General features: G+C 42.9%; 1 protein-coding gene and 1 non-coding gene across 4 annotated transcripts; both read left to right on the top strand.

Moving 5' to 3' along the window:
- Positions 1-822: 822 nt before the first annotated feature.
- Casp2 (caspase 2) lies at positions 823-15,689 on the top strand. Of its 3 annotated transcripts, none has more exons than XM_051151625.1 (11): positions 823-965; positions 3,203-3,353; positions 3,616-3,783; positions 3,876-3,957; positions 4,514-4,587; positions 4,884-5,060; positions 9,548-9,676; positions 11,592-11,682; positions 14,854-15,003; positions 15,157-15,266; positions 15,419-15,689. In XM_051151625.1, the coding sequence occupies exons 1-11, from the start codon at positions 892-894 to the stop codon at positions 15,548-15,550; spliced, it is 1,338 nt and encodes a 445-aa protein (XP_051007582.1). In that variant the 5' UTR covers positions 823-891; the 3' UTR covers positions 15,551-15,689. The 3 variants fall into 3 exon arrangements, with proteins under 3 accessions (XP_051007582.1, XP_051007581.1, XP_051007583.1); XM_051151624.1 differs by having other exon boundaries at positions 4,493-4,587; XM_051151626.1 differs by lacking the exons at positions 15,157-15,266; positions 15,419-15,689 and adding an exon at positions 11,767-11,827 and having other exon boundaries at positions 4,493-4,587; positions 14,854-14,990.
- LOC127194937 (small nucleolar RNA SNORD88) lies at positions 10,579-10,666 on the top strand. The gene has a single exon (XR_007831318.1). It is a non-coding gene; the product is annotated as a small nucleolar RNA SNORD88 (small nucleolar RNA).
- Positions 15,690-22,158: the final 6,469 nt, after the last annotated feature.

Here is a 22,158-nt window from a genome sequence, read left to right as displayed (position 1 = left end):
GAGCTATGGCAAGACCTTCCCAGTTGAGATACAGGTGGCACACTTGGATTCTTTTCGAATATGTGGAGCCCACCAGCATTTCCAGAGAAAAGTGGAAGATGAGAGAGATAAGTCATCAACAGAATCTGAAGCGGTACCTCTGAGTAACAACTGTGTGTTATCTATCCCAGACACCAAGCCTCGCTAAGATTTCTGGTGGGTTATTACCTACCAGGATGATGAGAGATCCAAAGGGTGAGGGGGAGCCAAACAGTTCGCACAAGAGCAGGATGCTAGGAAAAACATAAAAATAACTCGTATCAAATCCTAATTCCGGTGCCTACTCTTTTCAATACAAGCCAGGGAATCACATTGCTTTATAGCTTTGTCTTGGGACAACTAGCAGATAAGGAACAAAATGGGTGCCCACTTAGGGTAGGAGACCTGTGACCCGGAGCGCCCCCAAGCCTGGGAGAAGAGCGCCTTCTAGTGCTTTCCATCTTCTCTACACCCTGGCCCTGGAAGTTCAAGGCGAACAATGAGACCAAGAGAAGCCCAGCCCCTTCGGGCTCTTAGTAGTTACTGCAGAGCGGCGGGAGGTACTAGAGGAGGGGGCTGAGGTTTCCGCGGGAATCGATAGCCAATCAGGTCCCCGGGTAGGAGAGGCCTCGTTCTTTTCCCGCCCCTTCCCGTTCCTCCCAGACCCTCTTCTCTTCCCATTGGATTGTGCGGACCCCGGCGAGCAGTGTGCGCTTGCGCGTGCCCCAGCGGGGGCGTGGCCCGCTGGCGTCGGGGCGGGGCCGTGCGCAGGCGCGGCGCGGGTGGGAGGGGGGGAGGGATGCGGGGGCTGGCGTGGCCAAGCATTTGTTTGTTTTGTGGGTGGTCCGTGTGAATCCCGTGAAAGGGCTGGAAATGGCGGCGCCGACCAGGAGGTCGCAGTCCACTCTGCACAGGAAGGGGCTGATGGCGGCTGACAGAAGGAGCAGGTGAGGAGGGCAGGGCGCGGGAGGCCACCGGGCGAGTGGTGCGGCCTCTTGGCCTGGTCCCGCGTGGGCAGAGCCTGCGGTAGCCTCTCTTTGTGCAGCGCCGGGGAGTCAGTACCAGAGTGGGGTCTTGTCAACTCCTCTGAACCTCGCCTGCAGCGTGCCTGCAAAAAGATGCTCTGATTTTTCCTTCCAGTTCTCGTCTGAGGACTTAACACTCGTCTCTCTAAAAAACAAGAAAGACGGTCTGCAGATTTCGCGGCTCGGCCTGGGGCGCTTTGATTTGGATTGAGTTTTATCTCGTGCCCTGCACTGCTTTCCATGTAATAGATGTTTGCCAGAGAATTCTACACAGGTTTAGGGGATTTGAATCCTTGAGAGGACTAGATGGTTCCCTTTCTCCGCCTCCTCCTCAGTCAGTATCAACGCAAACACTGCACAGGAGGACGCAATTTAACGTTTCCTGTCCAAACCTGTAGCATTAACTTAGAAACGGGAAGCTTCAAAGGACACAGAATCAACGTGTTAGAGCCCTCTTAGTGTTTTCCTCCATTCCCACTTACATGGTGTCCTAAAAATCCCAGGTAACTGGAAACTTTGGGACACTTAATACTTAAGCCTCTTCTGGTACTTTGAAAAGAAGCAGCGGGTATGTGGAGCGCGTGGTGCTTTGGATAAAAAACTGGTGACTGATTCGGAACTTGAGGCAGTGAATTGTACCCCTGTGTATGAAATTGCCGTAGGAAGAGGGGATTTTGCGGGGGAGTCCTGTTGCAAGGCCAGCATTTAAAAGGCTACCGGGCTGTAATCCTGGCACCCTGATGCCTCAGTTTGGTCTATGACACTGGGCGAGACCTAGTCCTATCAAAGGTGTGGGGGTGGGGGAGGAAAGGTCGAATGCCCTCTATAAAGGAAACCAGAGGCTGGTGAGACCTGGAGAGAATAGTGAGGAAGTTAAGAGAAGGCAGCCTATGCCCATGATGTACCCTAAGACATACCCAGCCAACAGCTGCAGTATTAATTTCATTTTCACTAGACTTTATATTTAGCCTTAATACTGTGTTGTCTTGTAAGGTGATCCTTAACTGGTTTTAAGTTCAAGTAAATGTTATTGTAGCAGGTTCTAGTGAGTTTTGAGATAGCTGGTACATTCCCAATACTTCCTCTTACCTTAATACCTCTTCTAATGCAATTTTCCTAGACCTTGTTTTTCCATCTAACTGTCAACTTAAAGGACTTATTTTAAGCTAGGGACCTTCAACAAGTGTATGGTCTTTCATTGATTGAAGATGCTTATTTGTTCCCTTGTATTTTACCCACATTGAAATCAGGATTCATCTAAGTATTTTGATGTATAAAGTGAACCTATTTTCCACTATCGCTTCCACTTCCGTCAGACCATAAGCATTGTCTCATACTGAACAAACCGGATATCGGGGTTTGTATGCATTGTGCAAATAAAGGGCGTATGTTGGAAATGGGATTCTCTTATTCATGAGCATAAGCAGGTCTCTTTCCAAAGTTGAGATCTAAACTAGAGAATCTTTAAAAAAAAAAGCTAGTGCTGGTAAACTAAATTACCAAAATAATTTAACCATTGCTGACACTATCTTGTGATTACAAATTACAGTATGTTCACCATTGTCTATCTACTGTGGCTTCTATTGAGTTTCTACTTACCCATTTCTCTTAGGATTTGATCATTTTTTAGTATTAGGTTATTGAGGAAATGTAAAATATTTTTTGATATAATGATATGAGGAGTCTAGAGCAAGTGTGTGTGTGTGTGTGTGTGTGTGTGTGTGTGTGTGTGTGTTTTAAAAGCATGGCTGTCAGCTTTAGGTTTTTTTATTACTTTATTCCTGCCTTAAGATCATTTTCATCGTAGGTTTTTAAAGTACCGTTATATCATGTTTTCTGAACATTAGAGCTTGTCTATCAGAGGAGTGTTTCTTCTCTTGGATGTTTGTGCTTTATTATATTGACTTGGCCAAGATAAGTCTTTCCTCTCCTGGTCAGATTATTATCTCACATAGGGTGATGGAAACATTCTCTAGAGAATTATACCTTATTTGCTTAGGGTTAGTATGTTACTGCTTAGTATATTTTTGATTTAAAGCGATTTAACAAAATACACCTTATCTTGCTTCTAAGTCCGTTTTGTTCTTACCCACGTCTCTTCCCCTTCTCCATGTCCAGGCTTATACCTGACAGTCCCTCTGTCTGCTTTCTTTCTGTAGGATATTGGCAGTGTGTGGTATGCATCCTGACCATCAGGAAACCCTGAAAAAGAACCGAGTGGTGCTGGCCAAACAGCTGTTGCTGAGCGAACTGTTAGAACATCTCCTAGAAAAAGACATCATCACTTTGGAAATGAGGGAGCTCATCCAGGTATGGAGGGGAACAAGGCTCCCAGAAGAGAAGGGGAGCGGGGGGGGGGCAGAGAAAGACTGAGAAGGATGTGCTCCCTGGTTGAGGAAATGGAATTGCCTTCTGAGCTTTGAGAAGTTGACAGAAAGCCTTACCTATGCATTCTCATTCTTAAAAAAGGAATTCTCAAGAGGAATAAGAATATTGCTAAGAAGCTCATGTGGAAAAATAACATTGTAACTAGATAAGAAAATATAATTTAATGTTTTATCCCTGTGCATAGGCCAAAGGGGGCAGCTTTAGCCAGAATGTGGAACTCCTCAACCTGCTGCCAAAGAGAGGACCCCAGGCGTTTGATGCCTTCTGTGAGGCCCTGCGGGAGACCAGGCAGGGCCACCTGGAAGACCTGCTGCTCACAACCCTCTCTGATATTCAGCATGCACTCCCACCGGTAAGAAGCCCTACCCCTATATCTTGGGATGGGCTACTTTGATTAGAAAAGATAAAGAGTGCTCTTTCATGGTGAGTCTTGATTTCTTACAGTTGAGCTGTGACTATGACACAAGTCTCCCTTTCTCAGTGTGTGAGTCCTGCCCGCCTCAAAAGCAGCTCCGCCTATCCACAGGTGAGAGTGAATAGGACAAAGGGAACATCCCACATTGACTTACCTGCTTTTTGACTGGTATCTGACTTTTCCCTAAAGGTGTGGCATGTTTCAAGATAGAAAGAATTCTTTGAAAATTTCTGTAAGGCTAGCAGGACAGGTTAGAAGAGATATAAATTGGACCCATATCCCTCGATCATAGGTAGTATTCTTCATAATTGGATTTTTGTGCAATGTATTCAGGTGGAAAATCAGATTTACTATATATGATTTGAGTTGTCTTCTCTTTCAAGTCAAATAAGAAAAGGCTACATACAGGGCTCCTTGCCTGTACTGAGTTGATTAGAACCAGGCTTGTTTCAGAAGCCCTTTCAATCATTCAGCAGATTGAGTCTCTCCTATTTGAAGCCACGAGTAGGGGGCCCAATGATAAACAGACACCAACAGGGTCCGTGCCAGCGTGGAGCTTGCGTGCTGGGGGAATAAGCATGTCAAACCTCAGTTATAGGAGCAATGCTGAAATATGTACTAGCCTTTGGCATTCTCCCTACCACAGATACTATGGAACACTCCTTAGATAACGGTGATGGTCCTCCCTGCCTTCAGGTGAAGCCGTGCACTCCTGAGTTTTATCAGGCACACTACCAGCTGGTGAGTTGGCATAATTTCAGGAAGAAAATCGGGGAGTGAGGGACTTGTCCTGTTCTTCTGAACCTAGTTTACATGTTTCCTTGCTGCCTTGTCCCTTGCCAGAAAGTCATTGCTTTGTGGCTTTTCCTTTTTGCCAGGTGTGGTAAAACAAGAGGGCTTGGTTTGGGGGGTTGTTGTTGTCTGTTTTGCAGATGAGGGTTGATGTTTCGGGTGTGTGTTGAAAAGCTTGATCTCATAGGGTAACCACAGTGCCTGTCATCAAGAAGCTCATGGTCTAATTGGCTTCCTCCTTCTAGGCCTATAGGTTGCAGTCTCAGCCTCGTGGCTTGGCACTGGTATTGAGTAATGTGCACTTCACTGGGGAGAAAGACCTGGAATTTCGCTCTGGAGGGGATGTGGACCACAGTACTCTAGTCACCCTCTTCAAGCTTTTGGGCTACAACGTCCATGTTCTCCATGACCAGACTGCACAGGTACCTGAGGCTGGAAAGCTGGCATGTAAACCAGGGGTGGGCTGCATGTTTCTCACTTGCTCTGCTGTGCTGCTTCCTGCAATCTAGTAAAAGGAGTGAGGGCCAGCCAGGTGTGTCTGAGCATTGCTGTCCCAGGGTAACTGTGCTTTCATGGAGTTACAATAGTTCAGGGCTGGGTTCCCACATTTATATGTTCAGAAACTTGACTCTCAGTCACTCAGGAAGTGATGAGACACTAAGATGCATCCAAACAAACTCCGAAAGGCTATTTGTAAATCGGGCTACACAGGCATTTACTTCATGGTTGACACCATTGCTTAAGAGCTCAGCAATTGTTTAAATCAGTACTTTTGGGCATGTTCAGTTCTTGCGAGTAGAAGGATATATGTGAATACTATTCAAAGATAGTTTAAATTGGTGTTGGATCATTTTAGGTTGCTTCTGGGCAAGTCCCACACGTAAAGCATTTTGTTGTGAGTTATTCCACACTGACTTGTTTCTGAGCATTGCTGGTGGATCAGGAATTAAATTTCAAGACCAGCCTACTTTACATAGTCATTTGAAGGGCAACCAGAGCTACATGAGTCCCTGTCCCCAACAACAACAAAAGAGATCCTCTTTAGCCCCTTGAGGTAGAGGATCCATGTTTTATGTTGAGAGTTTGTTGTGGTCATCTTGGCTGTCCCACTTCTGTGAGAATAATTGTGTATTTGCTACACTTTGGGTGTGGCCAGTTTCATCAGTACATGCCTCAGTGCCATTCTTGACCTGGTACTCTTGCCAGCTTGCCCATAATTGCCCACTTAAAATAGGTCCATTCTTGCTTCAAAGTCATGGCTGGGGCTTGAGGTTGTGGCTTAGTGGTTAGAATATTTGCCTAGTGTGTGCAAAACCCTGAATTCACATAACCAGCTTTATGCTGTTTGTTTTCTATGGGTATGATCTGTCCATTCCTTATATTTTTCTAAGAAACTGTTACATCATGGTTTTCTAAATTATATGTTGTTGACATTGGATCTTAGATGCCTTGATACAGGATTCAATTCTATGTCTCGAATATACTTGAAAATGCTGGGCTTTTGTTTTGTTTTGGGTTTGTGTTTGTATTGTTTTTGTCTCTTGAGATATTCAGGAGACTGGAAGAGTTCATGAACTGTACCTATGGACCATTTCTGTATAGGCTATATCTAAGGTAGATCCAGTGGCGTTTGAATTCCCCCTCTCTCTCTCTGTGTCTCTCTCTCTGTGTCTCTCTCTCTCTCTCTCTCTCTCTCTCTCTCTCTCTCTCTCTCTCTCCTCTCCCCCCCCTGTGGTTCTGAATTCAAGGATTGATATGGACAGCGCTCTTAGCACCCGTATCACTAATAGAGCTGGAGCTTTCCTTATCGGAGGAGAACAGAAACCATTTGAGTAAACGAGGTCAGAAGAGTAAAAAGAGCTGGTCGACCTTACGGAGCTCCTAAAGGAGAGACCAGGTAGACAAAGGAAGCATTGCACAGATGATGTGAGCACGTCCGAAGGCAGGTGGTTGCTGTAAATACCATGCAGAATGCCCTCTTCCTCTTGGGCTTCTCTGAAGTCTACGTTTTTATTATATGGTTATGTGGCCGCAGAGAAACAAACAAGACACCTGAAACCCTCTGTTGTATCATTATCAATCCTTTTCACTATAATAATTCCCTTTGAATAGAAAATAGTATAATTAGTTGTAATCCTTGAAGAGAGCACTAATTCATGTTCTTACCACTCAGTTATGTATTCAGTGTCTGTCATCAAATGTGTGTGATGTCTACCTCAGGAAGTAACTTGACTCTTGAATCACAGTTTTGCACATTAGGAAATGGAGGTGTGTTCTAAGGTGGTAAATTTTACTCTCACCACGTGCTGTTGCTTTGTAATTTGCATTTGGGCTACAGATGACTAGGAGAATGTAAGAACAGTCCATGGGTTGTCCCTGGAAAATGCAGCTATCTGTACAGCTGTGCATTTATTTATAGATGGTATACTCCTCATTCTGCCTTCAGCCCCCAGCCATAACATACTCAAGAGCTACAAACTCTATTTATAGTAATACTTTTATAAAAATAAATAAATAAACAAATCTACAGATCCTATTTTAAGTTATGTTGCTTGTGGAAAAATCCACACAAATAATTATTCTACATTTGTTATATGATTTATTTTATATTCAGTTACAAAGTATGTATGTTCTTAGCTTTATTGTCCACCTTTTTACTGATATAATAATCAGGAAGTTAAATGACATCTTACATATAAAATCCTGTGTGTGTGTGTGTGTGTGTGTGTGTGTGTGTGTGTGTATACTTTTTATTTCATTCTTAACTGGCATCTAGAACATTTACTCATTCTCTTGAAATTATATATTTTATAAACAAATATTATGTTATGGCTTATTTCTGCTTGCCCAGAAAATATCTCTGCTTTTTCACCAAAACCAATTTCACTATCTCTGGTTATATTACAGAGTATACAAGCAGAAGTATCCAGATAGGCCAGGTATGATAATAAGTATTTGTCCCCTCTGTACTAGCTTAGGCTGAGGCAGGAGGATTAAGAGTTCAAAGATACCATAGGCTGCCTAGTAAGTTCTGGGTTACCGCTAGCTACATAGTAAGACCTGTCTTTAAAAAAACAAGCCCAGATATTTCTAAGCAAGCCCTAAATTTTTAAATGCCAGAATTAGAGGGTTTATTAAAACAATTTGTTGAAGCTCAGACATTCATATTTTGCACAAATTCTGAGTGCTGCTGCAGTTGATGATTTGGGAAACTACACCTTTAGCAACTCCAAAACATGCACCCATGAGCTGCTTTTTGAGAGTGGAGGGGATGGTGAATGTGAGGCTTGTCTGCTATGACACTTCTGCCTAGAGCAAGTTCATCTTCTTTATATTTCCTTCAAATTTGTAGTGAATGAACGGACATAATAATTTATTTCCTCTCTGTCCATTGCAAGTAAGAAAGAAGGCTCCTACTGGACCTCAAACTAGTGGAGATAAAATTCTTAAGTTGGAACCCAAGTTGAGCGGTAATAGGTTTCTTTGAACAACTGTTGACATTATTACTCCATCAGATATGTTTACTATAATAATGGAGGATCTTTGGAGTACGTGTGAGAGACAGTAAGTTCTTTCTTTGCGATATTCCATTTAACCTTCACAAGCTAAGGGAGAATTTACTTGTAATGATTTTCTTTTCTTTTTTTTTTTTTTTTTTTTTTTTGGTTTTTTTTTTTTTTTTTTTGGTTTTTTAAGACAAGGTTTCTCTGTGTAGCCTTGGCTGTCCTAGACTCACTTTGTAGACCAGGTTGGCCTCGAATTCACAGCGATCCGCCTGCCTCTGCCTCCCAAGTGCTGGGATTAAAGGCGTGTGCCATCACCGCCCAGCTTGTGATGATTTTCTAATAAAGTGAAAGTTAGAAGTTGGAGAATCAGGTTTCCCAAATAAATGGATATGACCCCAGAGCCGTATATGAAGTCCGCTTCTCCTAAGAAAGGGGTTTTATGCAAACATTGTTCTGGGACATTGAATCCAGACAGACACTAGGCAAGTCCTGCTGCTCTCCACAGGCTTGAGCCTTTTTTTTTTTTTTAAATTCATCTATGTATTATGTATACAACATACTGTCTGCATGTATGTCTGACCACCAGAAGAAGGCACCAGATTTCATCATTCTAGGTGGTTATGAGCCAACAAGCATGTGATTGCTAGGAATTGAACTCAGGACCTCTTGAAGCCAGTCCTGAGACTTTTAATTCGGTGTCACAGAGCAGTTGATGCTTTTGTAGCTGAGACAGAACTGTCTCCCTTGGGCCACTGATGTATAAGGCTGAAGGTCTGGTAATGAGTCAGAGTTGATACACTCAGGGTAACTTTTTTTAATGTGTATGTATGTGTGTTCTGGGGTGTGTGTGTGTAGGGTTGACATCAGGAGTTCTAATAGCTTGCTGCCTTGTTGAAGCAAGGTATCTCAGTTGAACCCAGAGCCTGCTAGTATGACTAGTGTAGCTAGCCAGCTTATTCTAGGAATTACTCTGTCTCTGCCTTTTAGGTGTTAGAATTACAGGCAAGCCCATATGCTCATCCAGTATTACTCATGTTCTGGGATCCGAACGCTGAGCCTCAGACTGTAATGGCAAGCACTGTACCTACTGAGTTATACGCACACACACCGTGTAGCTTCCTTAGTAATTCAATCTAATACGTGAGTTCTTACCTATTTGAGTGGAGCTGTAAATCCACATTCAGAGTTTGATGTCTGAAGTCATGTGCATTTTTCTTGTGAGTGCATACATAGTATTTTTCAGCCTTTCAGAAAGTTTGTGCCCTATCAGTGATCACAGGAATATACAGGAAAACATTTTTTCTCTTCCAGTAGCTAGGATTTCTTTCAAACAAGCCAGAGGTTGATGTTTACGTAGATGATAACTGCTGTGGACAATACTAACAGATGTCTCTGTCTTCTAGGAAATGCAAGAGAAACTTCAGAATTTCGCACAGTTGCCTGCACACCGGGTCACAGACTCCTGCATTGTGGCACTCCTCTCCCATGGTGTGGAAGGTGGCATCTACGGTGTGGATGGCAAACTGCTCCAGGTGTGTATAATTTTATAGAAACTGAGCATTGAAAATAGACCATTCTATATCCTGCTGTCCGTCTGTATCAGCTAGTTTTTCCTTGATGTGACCAAATACCTGACAAGACGCTTCTTAAAAGGAGGCGTTACTTTGGCTCATGGTTTGAAGGGATACAGTCCACCATGGCAGTGTGGATGTAAAGTGCTTTGTTAAATCATGTCAGCTGAATATTTAATACTGCTGGACATAGAATATCTTCAGTGTTTTTCAGAGTTGATCAGTTTTTTATTTTATAATCAGTGCTAAGAACACTACTTCACATGAGTGTATAATATAAAATGGCAGCACGCCTTTTATCCCAGCACTTGGGAGGCAGAGGCAGGTGGATCACTGAGAGTTCAAGGCCAGCCTGGTCTACAAAGCGAATTCAGGACAGCCAAGATAACACAGAGAAACCCTGTCCCCAAAAATAAAAACAAATAAAACAACAACAAAAACAAAATGGCAGATAGACATTTTTGGCTGTTTCAGAAATTGTTGGAAAAGCTGTCCCAGTCCCAAACCAAAATTCATTTAATAGTTTTTTTAATGAAACTCAACCAAGCAATTCAAAAATAATTTTAAAAAATCAAACAGTCCAAAAATTACCAGTCTTACATGTCTGTGCTGAAGAATACTCATAGAAAAATATTAGAAGTCTGTTTCCTATAATTAGATATTAGCTGAACCTTGGAAAATACTTCACTGGGAAACCTTTATCCAGCAGGGTACACCTAAGGATTGTTTTGTTTTCCAGGTACACTGTTCTGTGTGAATTTGTACCGTCAACCCTGGAGCTCTTGGTTGGGATCTTTCCTCCAAACACCTTTCCTATGATCAAGTGCAGAGTTCTAATTTTGCCCTAATGGCTGTAATAGAACTCTCTCCCATGATGTCTATTACTGGATTCCAGTCATCCTTGAGGACATGTTCCCCAGGACCTTTGACACCTGAGAGTCTGAGGGGTTCTGGTAAAAAAAAAAAAAAGAACTTCTACCCTGCCCTTAGTTTTAACCAAGCTCAAGGGTCTTTCTTCATGAAATTGCATTTTTATATCTTTATGCTGTACACTTGACTCACAGTAAATGTGGGTAAATTTAATAAGCAGTAACCATGTCACACAGGCTGAACATTATGCTAAAATATCCACGGCTAAACAAATTAAGCCATTATTTAAATTCAACCTCAAGTTTTCAGAGTACAGACAGACTGTATCCATGTTCCTCACCAGAGTGGAACACAAGCTGAGTTCTCCTTTGAGTCTTTGTTCCATTCTGTGCTCTCTTGAGCCTTGCCTATGTTGTCATTTCTCTTAACACATTGGTCTCTTACAATCTCACTAAAATAGCCCTTGAAGGCCAGCTCACAGCGCTTTAGGGCTTTCTGATTCTTCTACATTCCTCCAACAAACTACTTTTCAACTGCCTCTGAACACATGGGAAGGTTTATCACTGTAGTAACCCCACGCTGGCAGTGGTTTTCACTATTTGTTTTCCTGGGCTGAGACCAAATACTTAATAAACAACGTAAGGAAGGAACAGTTTGTTTTGGCTCCTGTTGAGGGTATAATCCATCGTAGCAAGGAAGCTAGCTCTGCTGCTTACTTGCATTTGTGTAGATCATGCAACATAAAAGAAGAGATGTTGGCATATCTGGCTTTCTGTGCCCCAGCCCCTTCTTTATGCCTGGGCTCCAGGTGTTTGCTACTCAGTCAGTTCTTTCTGGAAATTGCATGCCCTCACATGCCCACCACCGTGTGTCTCCTAAGGAATTCCGAGCTAGTCAAGAGTAGCCATCACCCCACCTTTCAGATGATGGCTGCATTTGTATGCGTTAGGCCTCCAGGGGGCTCACTGGCTACCTAACTCTCCTCTCCCTTATTTGTTTCTGGTAGCTCCAAGAGGTTTTTCGACTTTTTGACAATGCTAACTGTCCAAGTCTACAGAACAAGCCGAAAATGTTCTTCATCCAAGCATGTCGTGGAGGTGAGTACCCTGGCAAACCAGCATCTGGGTGGTGGCTCCTGGGCAGCCTCCACCAGCTCTCACTTTCCTGTTTGCTCCTCTCAGGTGCTATTGGATCCCTTGGGCACCTCCTTCTGTTCACTGCTGCCACCGCCTCTCTTGCTCTGTAAGTGTCTCCCAATGCATGGAGTGTGCTAGGACTTGGGCAGCCCATGGCTCTCAGTCTGATAGCTCCGTACACCTCCATATCCTGCTCTCGGAATCTCTTTAGCCGTGTCTGCCCTTTCCTAAGAACTTGGGCTCTTCTCTGCTTATTAACTGCAATGAATTTTTTAGTTCTTTCTCATTCTAGTTAAGGATTTCTGCTTATCTCTTCCAAGTCTTCCTTCTCTGACTCATCTAACATTTTCTCTTTTTGCTGTGTTCATGCTCCCATGCGCTTGCCTCCTTTCTTACCATTCTTGGAGCTTGCAGGAGAACAGCACCGAACTCATGTCTCCTCGGACTCTCCTGCACTACTTCCATCCTCCTCTTTCTTGCATGCAGTCTCTTCTACCCCTTTAAGAGCCAAGCCTATGTAACATATGGCTCAGAAGACACACCGGCCTCTTCTCATCTAGAGGAAAACACTAGTAATTACGAGTCTAAATTTGGGATCAGATTGTGACTCCACTGCTTAATAATTATGTGAAGTTAGAAAAGTTGTCTTATATCCCTCTACTTCGTTTTCTTCTTATAAACTGTGCATTGTCATTATATAAAACTTTTTAAAGCTGTTATGATGACTAATGGAATGTGCACCTAAGAGCTTTCATGTTAAATCTAGAAAGAAAACCAGCCATGGCTGCTACAGTATGGTCAGCATCTTCAAAGGCCTTGCAGTTTGTGTTAAAGTTCCCGTTAACCAAACATGCAGATGCTTGTGTTTCCTTCTGTGCCACCACAGAGTGTATTTTACGGTCCTGCAGTGACAGTAAATGCTATCACAGGAGCAGAAGAAAATCTATAAGTATGTCTAAGTAGTGTATAGATTACTCAGGAAATAAAAGCATGTATATGTGGACCAACTTGAGGTTAGTTCACATGCCGAGGTAAAGTTCGTGTCCTAGCAACTGTACAAGTAACAGGAACACGGTAATAATAGATCATTTTATCTGAAGGTCATTTGAAAAGATTTTTATGGATAGGGAAAGGCTTAACTTGGACCATGGATGCATGCTTTACACAGGTGTGGAGAGAGTTCTTTCCCAGAAAAGGGATGGTGCACATGACAAACACAGGATTAAAAAATACACTCTAGTTATACACTGTGCCACAGTGTTGTGTGTATGTGTGTCTGTCTGTCCATGTGCCCCCAGTGTATGACATATTTACACTGCTCAGATGTAAATTGCTAACCATCTCTATAAGTGATGGAATTAGAAGTGGTTGATCACAGGCCGTTGATCCAGCTAATTAAAAACCCTTAGTCATAGCTGAGATTTTTGCGCTTCAACAGATGTTTGGGGAGTTTAATCTATGAAATAAAGATGGCACATTTTACCAGGAAAGTTACCCTGGAAGGTAGCTGCACTAAGAAAAGAGCATGTGAGGGCAAGCATTTTTCATTCATAGATGTTTCCCCAAGCCCAGAGCACTGTTTTACACACAGTAGCACTTAAAATTTTTGAGTAAGTAGAAGAACTTTGTGTCTAAAACTTATAATAATGTAGAAAGCAACTGTGAAGAAAAGATAGATAATATTTATTGAATAATATGCCTGAAACTTGAAGGCAAGAGGTAAGCTTTTCATCCTGTGAAGGACCTGACCTAGACCCTTTAGAAGGTAGTAACAACAAAACAAATCAGTAATGATTATTTTCTTCCTACCTCAGAAATATATGTAGTGCTGAGGCTGGATGAAGACATTGCGAGCGTGTGTGTGTGTGTGTGTGTGTGTGTGTGTGTGTGTGTGTGTGTGTTAATTTTAATTTTTAGATTTCCCTATCCATTGTCTAAAATCCAGTCCATTAAAGTTTGACCTGAAGCTGAAATTTTTTTTTAATTATTTTATTTGCATTGGTGTTTTGCTTGCATGTATGTCTGTGAGAGGGTATCAGATCCTCTGGAATTGGAGTTACAAACAGTTGTGAACTGCCATGTGGGTGCCGGGAATTGAACTCAGGCCCTCTAAGAAGAGCAGCCAGTGCTCTTAACCTCTGAGCCATCTCTCCAGCCTTGAAGCTGAAATTTTGAGCTTGCCAATCTTCTTGAAATACAGTGATTGACTGCCATACTAGAGGGTGAGCTTGTTGAGAGCATAGTTTTGGTTTGGCTTTTGGTTTTGTTCTGCTTTGTTTTTAACTCGTTGTGTCCCTACATCTTAGTAGATGATGCCTGGTAGGTACATGGGTAATGCTTAAGTCTTTCTTGAGTCAATGAATCTTGGTCCTTTTACACAAAGCTCTTCAAAACTCAGTTCATCTTGAGAATTTCACTCCGGAAGTCCTGTGACAGGGTGTACTCTTAAGTCTGCCATGCTGATCCACACACATCACTCTATGCCTTTCTTCAGACATGATATTTGCCTAACCCTCTTATTACTTGTCCATTTTATAGAAGAACATAATCAGTTTTTCCTTTTTTGAACTTTTTGACGTCTTGGACACCTGCTCTAATTTGTCTTACATACAGACTTAATAAGCAAGTAGGAAAGGTTTCGGAAGTGTGAAAATCATCTTGAAAACCTCTGATCACATTTAGTCTCATTTTTTTAAATGGAAAGCATAGTTTGAGGTTGTAATTTTAATGTAGAATATGACTAGTAAGCAGACTTTTGTTTTCTTACAGGACTGAGTATCATTTTGACTGTCTAATACAAAATAAAAAGTGTTATTTTCCGTACATTACTAATTGAACAAGTTAATGTGATGATTTCTAACTCCATTGGCAAGAAGTACTTAATCTGGCACATTTGCGCTTATGTAGAGTAGGATATGTCCCGACCTATATAGGTGCATGTGCCTGGCCTTTAGAAGCTACCCCTTGAGTGATGGACAGTAATGCCTTTTTTAATTGAATTTTTTTTGATTCATTAGTTATAGGTTGGAAGCTCATCAGTTGAGATTATAGGGAACTTGGGTGTACCTGTGACAGATCTATAAAAGATGGGAGAAGATAACATCTTTATCTCTTCTATTGGTCGTTTTACAGATGAGACAGATCGAGGGGTTGACCAGCAAGATGGAAAGAATCACCCACAATCCCCAGGATGTGAAGAGAGTGATGCTGGCAAGGAGGAATTAATAAAGATGAGACTGCCTACTCGCTCAGATATGATATGTGGCTATGCTTGTCTGAAAGGTATTTTGAGACACAATATGATTGCAGAAGATTATACTGTCATAGATGTGGGTTTTGTTTTGTTTTGTCTTCATACTAAGGTTACTTCATACTGGGAGAGTAGAAGTCTGGCTTTGTGAGGATTGCCCATGACCTTCACCCCTCTGGTTGTAGGCAATGCTGCTATGCGGAACACCAAACGGGGTTCCTGGTACATTGAGGCACTCTCTCAGGTATTCTCTGAAAGAGCATGTGACATGCACGTGGCCGACATGCTGGTTAAGGTAAGTCAGCTCTAGCTGGCTCTTCAAACCTTTGCATCTCCAGTGTTCTTCCTTTCTGCCTTGCAAACTTTATTCATCTACCCATCGGTCGGTCTGTGTAATGGAGGCACAAAGTAATCTCAGACTTTGGACCATTGGTTCTGCCTTCCCAGGTGAATGCCCTTATCAAGGAGCGGGAAGGCTACGCCCCTGGCACAGAATTCCACCGATGCAAGGAGATGTCTGAGTACTGTAGTACTCTGTGCCAGCAGCTCTACCTGTTCCCAGGCCACCCACCCACGTGATGCCACCTGCCGTTCATGCTGTTGGAGGCCACTGGATCACTGAGGGCACAATGGAGCCTTCTCTTCAGGATGGTTTTTGTTTTACTAACCCCCTCAGGGACATGAGACTCTCCCAGGCTTGTTTCCTTTTGGCCATCTCCATCTTTGGGTATGAGACTTAAGGAGAGCTCCTCTAGTGTGGAACTCTCTCCCTGTAGAGCCAGCTCTGAATGGATTTGTTGCCAGGGACATTTGGCTACAGCAAAAGAGCCTGGAAAATGACATTGTGAACACAGTATTATTGTAGGGAGAGGGCATGTGGGTTTCTCAATGTTTGTGGTATTTCTGTTCCCAGGGCTCTTAGGGACACTTCGGTCATTGCTTTTTTATATCAGTTAAGGCGTCTCAGAGATCATCTCCTACCCTTTACCCATCTCACAACTTTACCCTTTGTTGCTTTGTACTGTGTGCACTCTGCCTTTGAACAGAGCCTAGGGCCTAACTGCCATGACATTAGAAGTCAAAGAAATTTCCCTGGTTATATTGTATTTGAATTGTCACTGATGTAAACCTTGTAGAGCATATCAACATAAAAATGCAATGACAGGTGAGTGTACTATGTCTAACACTGTCACCTGTCACCAGGATGTCTCTCCTTCCTTACTGTGGTTTCTGCTGTGCAATTAAACTATACTTCATGTGTGCCCTCAAGGAAGTTTCTTGCTTTGTATCGATTTTCCCCTTCTTTACTTTCATCCCATCTGCCAAGTCTGTGAAACCTTCCTTTGCAGTGTCTTCTGGCCACTGAAGGTATAGTGCAGTACTTTGTTCCCGCCTCTGCTTCAGCATCAGGCTCCGCTGTTTTTAGGAGGCAGTGTCTCCCCTTCTCATTGTTTCTCTGTGTTTTAGTGAGAATAATGCCATACATGATATTCCATTAACTTAGAAGCACTTGTCTCTGCTTCTATGAAACGTTCTTACTCTTTCAACCTTCTCTTGCACTTCCATTTTTGCCTTACTTTCAGTTTATTCTCCACTAACAAAGTAGTTTTGGTTTTTAAAATACCTGATGATGTCACTCCCCTGCTTAGAACACTAGCTTCCTCTTACACCTCATCTGAAACTCAAATTCTTACCCCAGTTTATGAGACATGGCTCTTACCTTTCCTTGGGTCTCATTAAATGGTGACTTCTCACTGTGCTCTAGCCCCAATCAGATCCTCAGCTCGGTGTTGCAGGTGTTCTGAGCTCTTCTTTAATATCTGATTCTTGAGTCTAGTGGAGCCCTCTTGACCATGCTGGCCATGAACAATCTTCTGTACCTCTTCATGACTACTCATGTTGCTGTTCTGCTGTACTTACCGAAGTTTGTAATGGCACATTTGCTTGTTTCACTTGTTGATACCTTCCTTCCTAAGCTGAAAGCTCCCAAGAGAGCAGAAACTGTATTTCTTTCTTATTACATACCCAATACCTTAAATAGTGAAAGGAGACAAGTAGCTAACTCTAGTTAGATCCTACCTTTTAGCAATTTCTAAATTGCTATTGCAACTTAATTGGTATTTGTGCTTTTTGGATTTTTTTAATGTGATATTTTTATCCACTGTTTTATTGTTTGTTTTAAGTCATTTGAAGACATCACGTGTGAGACAACAAACTTCCTTTACATCTCCATGGTGCCCAGCAAATTTGAGGCCTATGGTAGCTGAGGTGCTCAATTAATGTTTGTTGTATGAAACAGGTGGTTTGAAGACTTGCTGCCAAATTCTGCCTTTGGGTCAGTATAGGATGCATATATTTGAGTGGTAGAATCTTCACACTTTCCACTGCCAAGATTTTGTATTGCCATCAGGTGCCAAATAAATGTTGATACTTATTACTGACTTGTGCCTGGTGTCTATTTTTGTAGATGCTCAATCTTTGGAAGCTTGTGTATGTCATTTCCTTAGCCCTTTACACTGTGTCTTTTTTTTTTTTTTTTTTTTTTTTTTTTCCTTCTCACAAGGCATGCCTAGATCTTCCCTCATACTTTGCTACCACTGTCCTTCAGTGTGGCCAGATGTGGGCCTGTCTTTGTTGACATAATCCTGGGTTTTCTGGTGTCCAGATAAGATAAAGGAGCAAGAGGTTGGTTCTAGCTTATTAGGATAAGGGACAGGGCACTTCCCCCTGTTTTCTTCCTAGAAGAGACAATAAATCGCAGACACTTTTAGCTGTCAAAAAGAAAGAAATGCAGTATTGACGGCATGTCCACTAAGATCACATAAATAGCAGATCAGGCTAGAAAGACGGGGTAGTAGTGGAAAGGATACTAGGATTCCAATTTTCATTCAGCCTAAATTAGATTTAAGATTTTTCAAAGAAGACAAAAATTTATCAAATTATGGGTTGGCCATGACGAGATGTAAGCAGTGAGTGCTTGGGGTACATGCATGGAGAAGCAGATGTGTGAGTTGTAGGCTAGAGAGGTTTGATGAGCAGTAAATCTGTTAGAGAATCAGAAAGTAAAAAGGAAACCTGCTAAGGAGTGACAGGTGGCTGCCAACCAGCAGAGTTTGGAGCATTTCTTCAGATAGAGGGTAGTGCAGGTAGAGAGAATGTTGGAAGCAAAGGAGCATGGGAACCTGGGAGAATGGCCAGGGAACTACAGAAAAACAACAAATAATAGCGCGAGTGAGGGTGGGTATAAAATTGGAGCAGTTAAGTCTTCACAGGTACCCATTTTCAAGATGGCAAAGACACAGGAGGTGTGGTGTGCTGGAGGGTGACAGCAGTGCCAGCCTGAGCTGAGGTCCATGTCCTTCACACCCGCCCTTGAATAAGGGCGTCAGATTGAATTTCACAGCTCTCCTCCCTTCCCCCACTTAGCTCTGCCAGGGGTTTCTCTTCTAAAATTATCCCCCTCCCTGAAGTGGGTGCCGTCCTCTGCTGCCCTTCCCCATCCTGTTTTCCCAAACAGGAAAGGGAAACAGGAAGCAGTGAAAGCACTGTTCAGGAGAGCAAAGCAATAAGAAGGGGAGGAAGTGTCCAACAGAGGAGGAAGGCAAAGCTACAGCTGATGGAGTGTTGCAGGCACCGAGCTAGAAACCTTTTCTGTCTTCTCTGGGGTCCCATAGGAAAGTCACTTCCCACTGTTTTTCCACAGAAGACACAATAAGACTCAGAGACTTTGAGCTGTCAAAAAAGAAAGAAATACAGTATTGAGAGTATGCCCTCTAAGATCACATAGATCTGATTTTATGATAGGGCTGCATTTAGTGATGCTGAGACAGTAGGTAACAGTCTCTGTTTGCCCTTACCTAAAAGTAAGGAAAGGGTTTTGTCTTAAAGAGTCATTGTTAAAAATGATGAACGCCAGGATAATACTGTGCTCAAAAAGATGGAAACAAGGTGTGACCCCTTTGGACATTGCCCTATCTGCCCTTGAGAGTGCTTTGGTTGTAATGAACTGCCTGTCTCATGCACAGACAAGTGATGGTTGAGAATAAAACTCAGTTATAGCATGCTTAACTAGCATGCATGAGGTACTGGGTAAGCCAAACTAACAGAGGTTGGAGTTGGAAAACAAGCAGAAGCTGGAAAGAAAATCTGTTCTTAAAATTTAGGGGTAAACGTTCCTAAAGATAGTCTCATATACCATATATATACCTGTGTCCACATCTTGTATAATCTTGTATAATACTGCTTTCAATCTTAGTATCCTGGAACATAGACTATTAAAACTTTCAAAGAATACACATACATGCTTGCTTATGAATTTGCTTTCCAAGTTTAAGACCTTTGTAGGACTCCCCACAGCCCATCTTAGGGCCGTCCAAATCAGAACCTAAGCACTGTGCCTAGTGAGATGCTGGAGTAACGGGGGTGGGCACGGTTAACGTGTAGTACTCCTGTAAAATGAGAGCCCAAGGGATTCAACTCTTAAATCCTCCAGTCTGGGACTGTAGCCTGTATACCTTGGTGCTTCTGCTTTGAGAACCTGGGTGTCCTAGTGGCAGTTGGTGTGAATGCATGCGGTCCCTGTTGGTCTCCACTTTCAAATCTCAGTCCATGACCACACTGCTCTGTTTGGGGGCCCTAATGTGCTCAGGAATTCTTCAGATGCACCAATCACATCTGTTACTTGTTTCTGAAAAGTGTCCTAAGAAAGCAATTACCTTCAGAGAGCCAAGCTCCACAAATGGGGAAAATCTGTCTCTGAAGTCCTTCAAGAATACAGTCTTTGTTCTTACTAGGAATCCCTTGATCCCCGATTTCTGTTATCTTCACCTGACCTCTCCTGTCCCATGTTTGTAATCCTCATGCGTGGATTGTAAGCCTTGCAATCTCAGGGCTGATTCTAGAAACGGTGTTTTTTACTATTTAGGTTTACTGGTATATAATTAACAGTTAGAAATGGCATACAAAGTGAAAGTATAGGACCTGGTGTACTAGCATCTACGTGATGTGAAATGATCCCCAGGATCCAGATTCTTTCTGTCACCTCACATTACCTATATGTGTATGTGTGGGGACATTTGAAACCTACCCTTGGCAGGTATCAGGTACACATTGCAATATTGTTAACTGTAACCACCATGTACGTTAGCTCTTTACAACTCAGCTGAATAACTGAAGTGTGCCCATGACCAGCATCTTCCCAGAACTCCCGAAGCCCGCTCCATCTCATGCATGGCCTTGGACTCTATGTATTCCACTATTTTTATTCTGCATATAAACAGCATGCACAGTATTTGACTATGTCTAACCTCTTACTTGCATTGCCTAAAAAAAAGTGTCATTTTTGCTGCTGAGTCATGGGTGTATACTTCGTTTATGCCTTCACCTGTTGACAGCCATGGAGGTGGTTTTTGTATTATGGCTGTTGTAAATATGCCACAGTGAACAGAAGAACACAAAACCCGAGAGACAGTGGTTCGTTTTCCTCTCTAGACAAACAAGAGTAGGACTGTTTGTTGTATGCAGTAGTTCTGTTTCTAACTTACTGTTTTCCATAAGGACCATGGCAGTTTCTCCCTCGGTATGTAAGGGTTCCCTTTTCTCTGCATCCTCACCAGTGCTTGCCCACCTTGTCCTTGGTGTCAGTCATTGTAACAGATGGGAGGTGATGTCTCACTGTGGTTTTTGTGTACATTTTGCTCTGATAATTGATATTTAACACCTAGAAAAGGCACTTGTTGGGCCAGCAAGTCAACTCAGAGTGTGAGGGTACTTGGAGCCAGTGACCTGAGTTCAAGCCCCAGAATCCACATGGTGGAAGGAGAGAATTCCCGAAAGTTGTCCTCTGACCCTCACAAATGTAGACTATACACACACACACACACACACACACACACACACACATTAAATGGTTTTTAGTTTTAGTTTTTAAAGGGTCCAGAGACCCTACAAGTTACTGTCTTGTAGAGGATCCACCAGCATCCATGCCGCTCATAATTGCTGTCAGTCCAGCTACAGAGCATCTGACACACTTCTGGACTCCATGGGCATGTGTACTCAAGTGTACACACACACACACACACACACACACACACACACACACACACACACACACGAGTGCACATACACAAAGACGTAATTAAAATAATAATAAAAATGAAATCCTTTTTTTTTTTAATTTTAAAAGAAAAGGTAATTTTAATGGTGTTTGCCTTACTTTGAGCAATCCCATTTATCACGTTGACCAGATATTCAGTGTCCATACCTTTCAGTCCCTGAACTTGGGCTCTTGATCAGTTTGCCCCAGTTTCTTCTATAATGAGTTCATATAGAAAGAATGTCTTAGAAAAAGAAAAACCAATGGGAAAAACACAACTGATAAAGTACTTTGTCCTTCATCAAATGTAATTTATTGACTAGGAAACAGAAGGCTACTTCTTCATCTTGGTTATTGGGTTTCCACTCTCACCTTCCCCATGACTCTAGCCTACTTCCTCTTCCCACCTGTTATCTAACCTCCCTGGTAGAGCTGTCATGGGCATCACAGTCCAGCTGAGAGCTCAGTTCCTTCCTATTGATGTGTGCTAGCGGTGGGGCCAACACGTATGCCTGGGAAGTGAGAGGCATTACAGAACCCAGGGCTATTAGCCTGGCTTCCCATGGCATCCACACCCAGTGAGTGATAAGAGTGGGATCAAGAGGAAGACAGAGAGCTGAAGGGGAAAGCTTGGAATGGGATGCATGTGGAAAGCAGGCCACAGAAGAGTTCAGGGTCCAGAAGGACTGAACTTTCAGGAGATACTAGGCTGAAAACATCCCAGCAGGACGAGATGGCAGAGCGGCATCAGCTACTCTCCCCGGTGAGTTGCCTTTCTAATGGTACCAGAACTCTGAGTGGCTTCCTTCAACACTATCTCTCCCCTTATTTCCCACGAGGTCTTCAGGGTAGGCTCAGCTCTACACACAGCCTAGAAATTTCACTAGGAATGTTTTCACTCTGGTCCTAGTGACATTTATAAAAGGACCAGTGACCTGGAGCTGTGAGCTGCTGGCTGGCAGAGGGAATTCCCTGTTGGACTGTCCCACAGGTTCTCATCCTAACCCCCACCCCCACACTGCACTCACACCTGCTTCGACCCCAGAAGGATCAGATGTGGCAGTGGGGGGGGAGGTGGTCATGTGATGGAGAG

This window comes from Acomys russatus, chromosome 10 (genome assembly GCF_903995435.1).
Source record: "Acomys russatus chromosome 10, mAcoRus1.1, whole genome shotgun sequence".
In the NCBI taxonomy this organism is placed as follows: Eukaryota; Metazoa; Chordata; class Mammalia; order Rodentia; family Muridae; genus Acomys; species Acomys russatus.
This window is presented reverse-complemented; position numbering and strand designations above follow the sequence as displayed.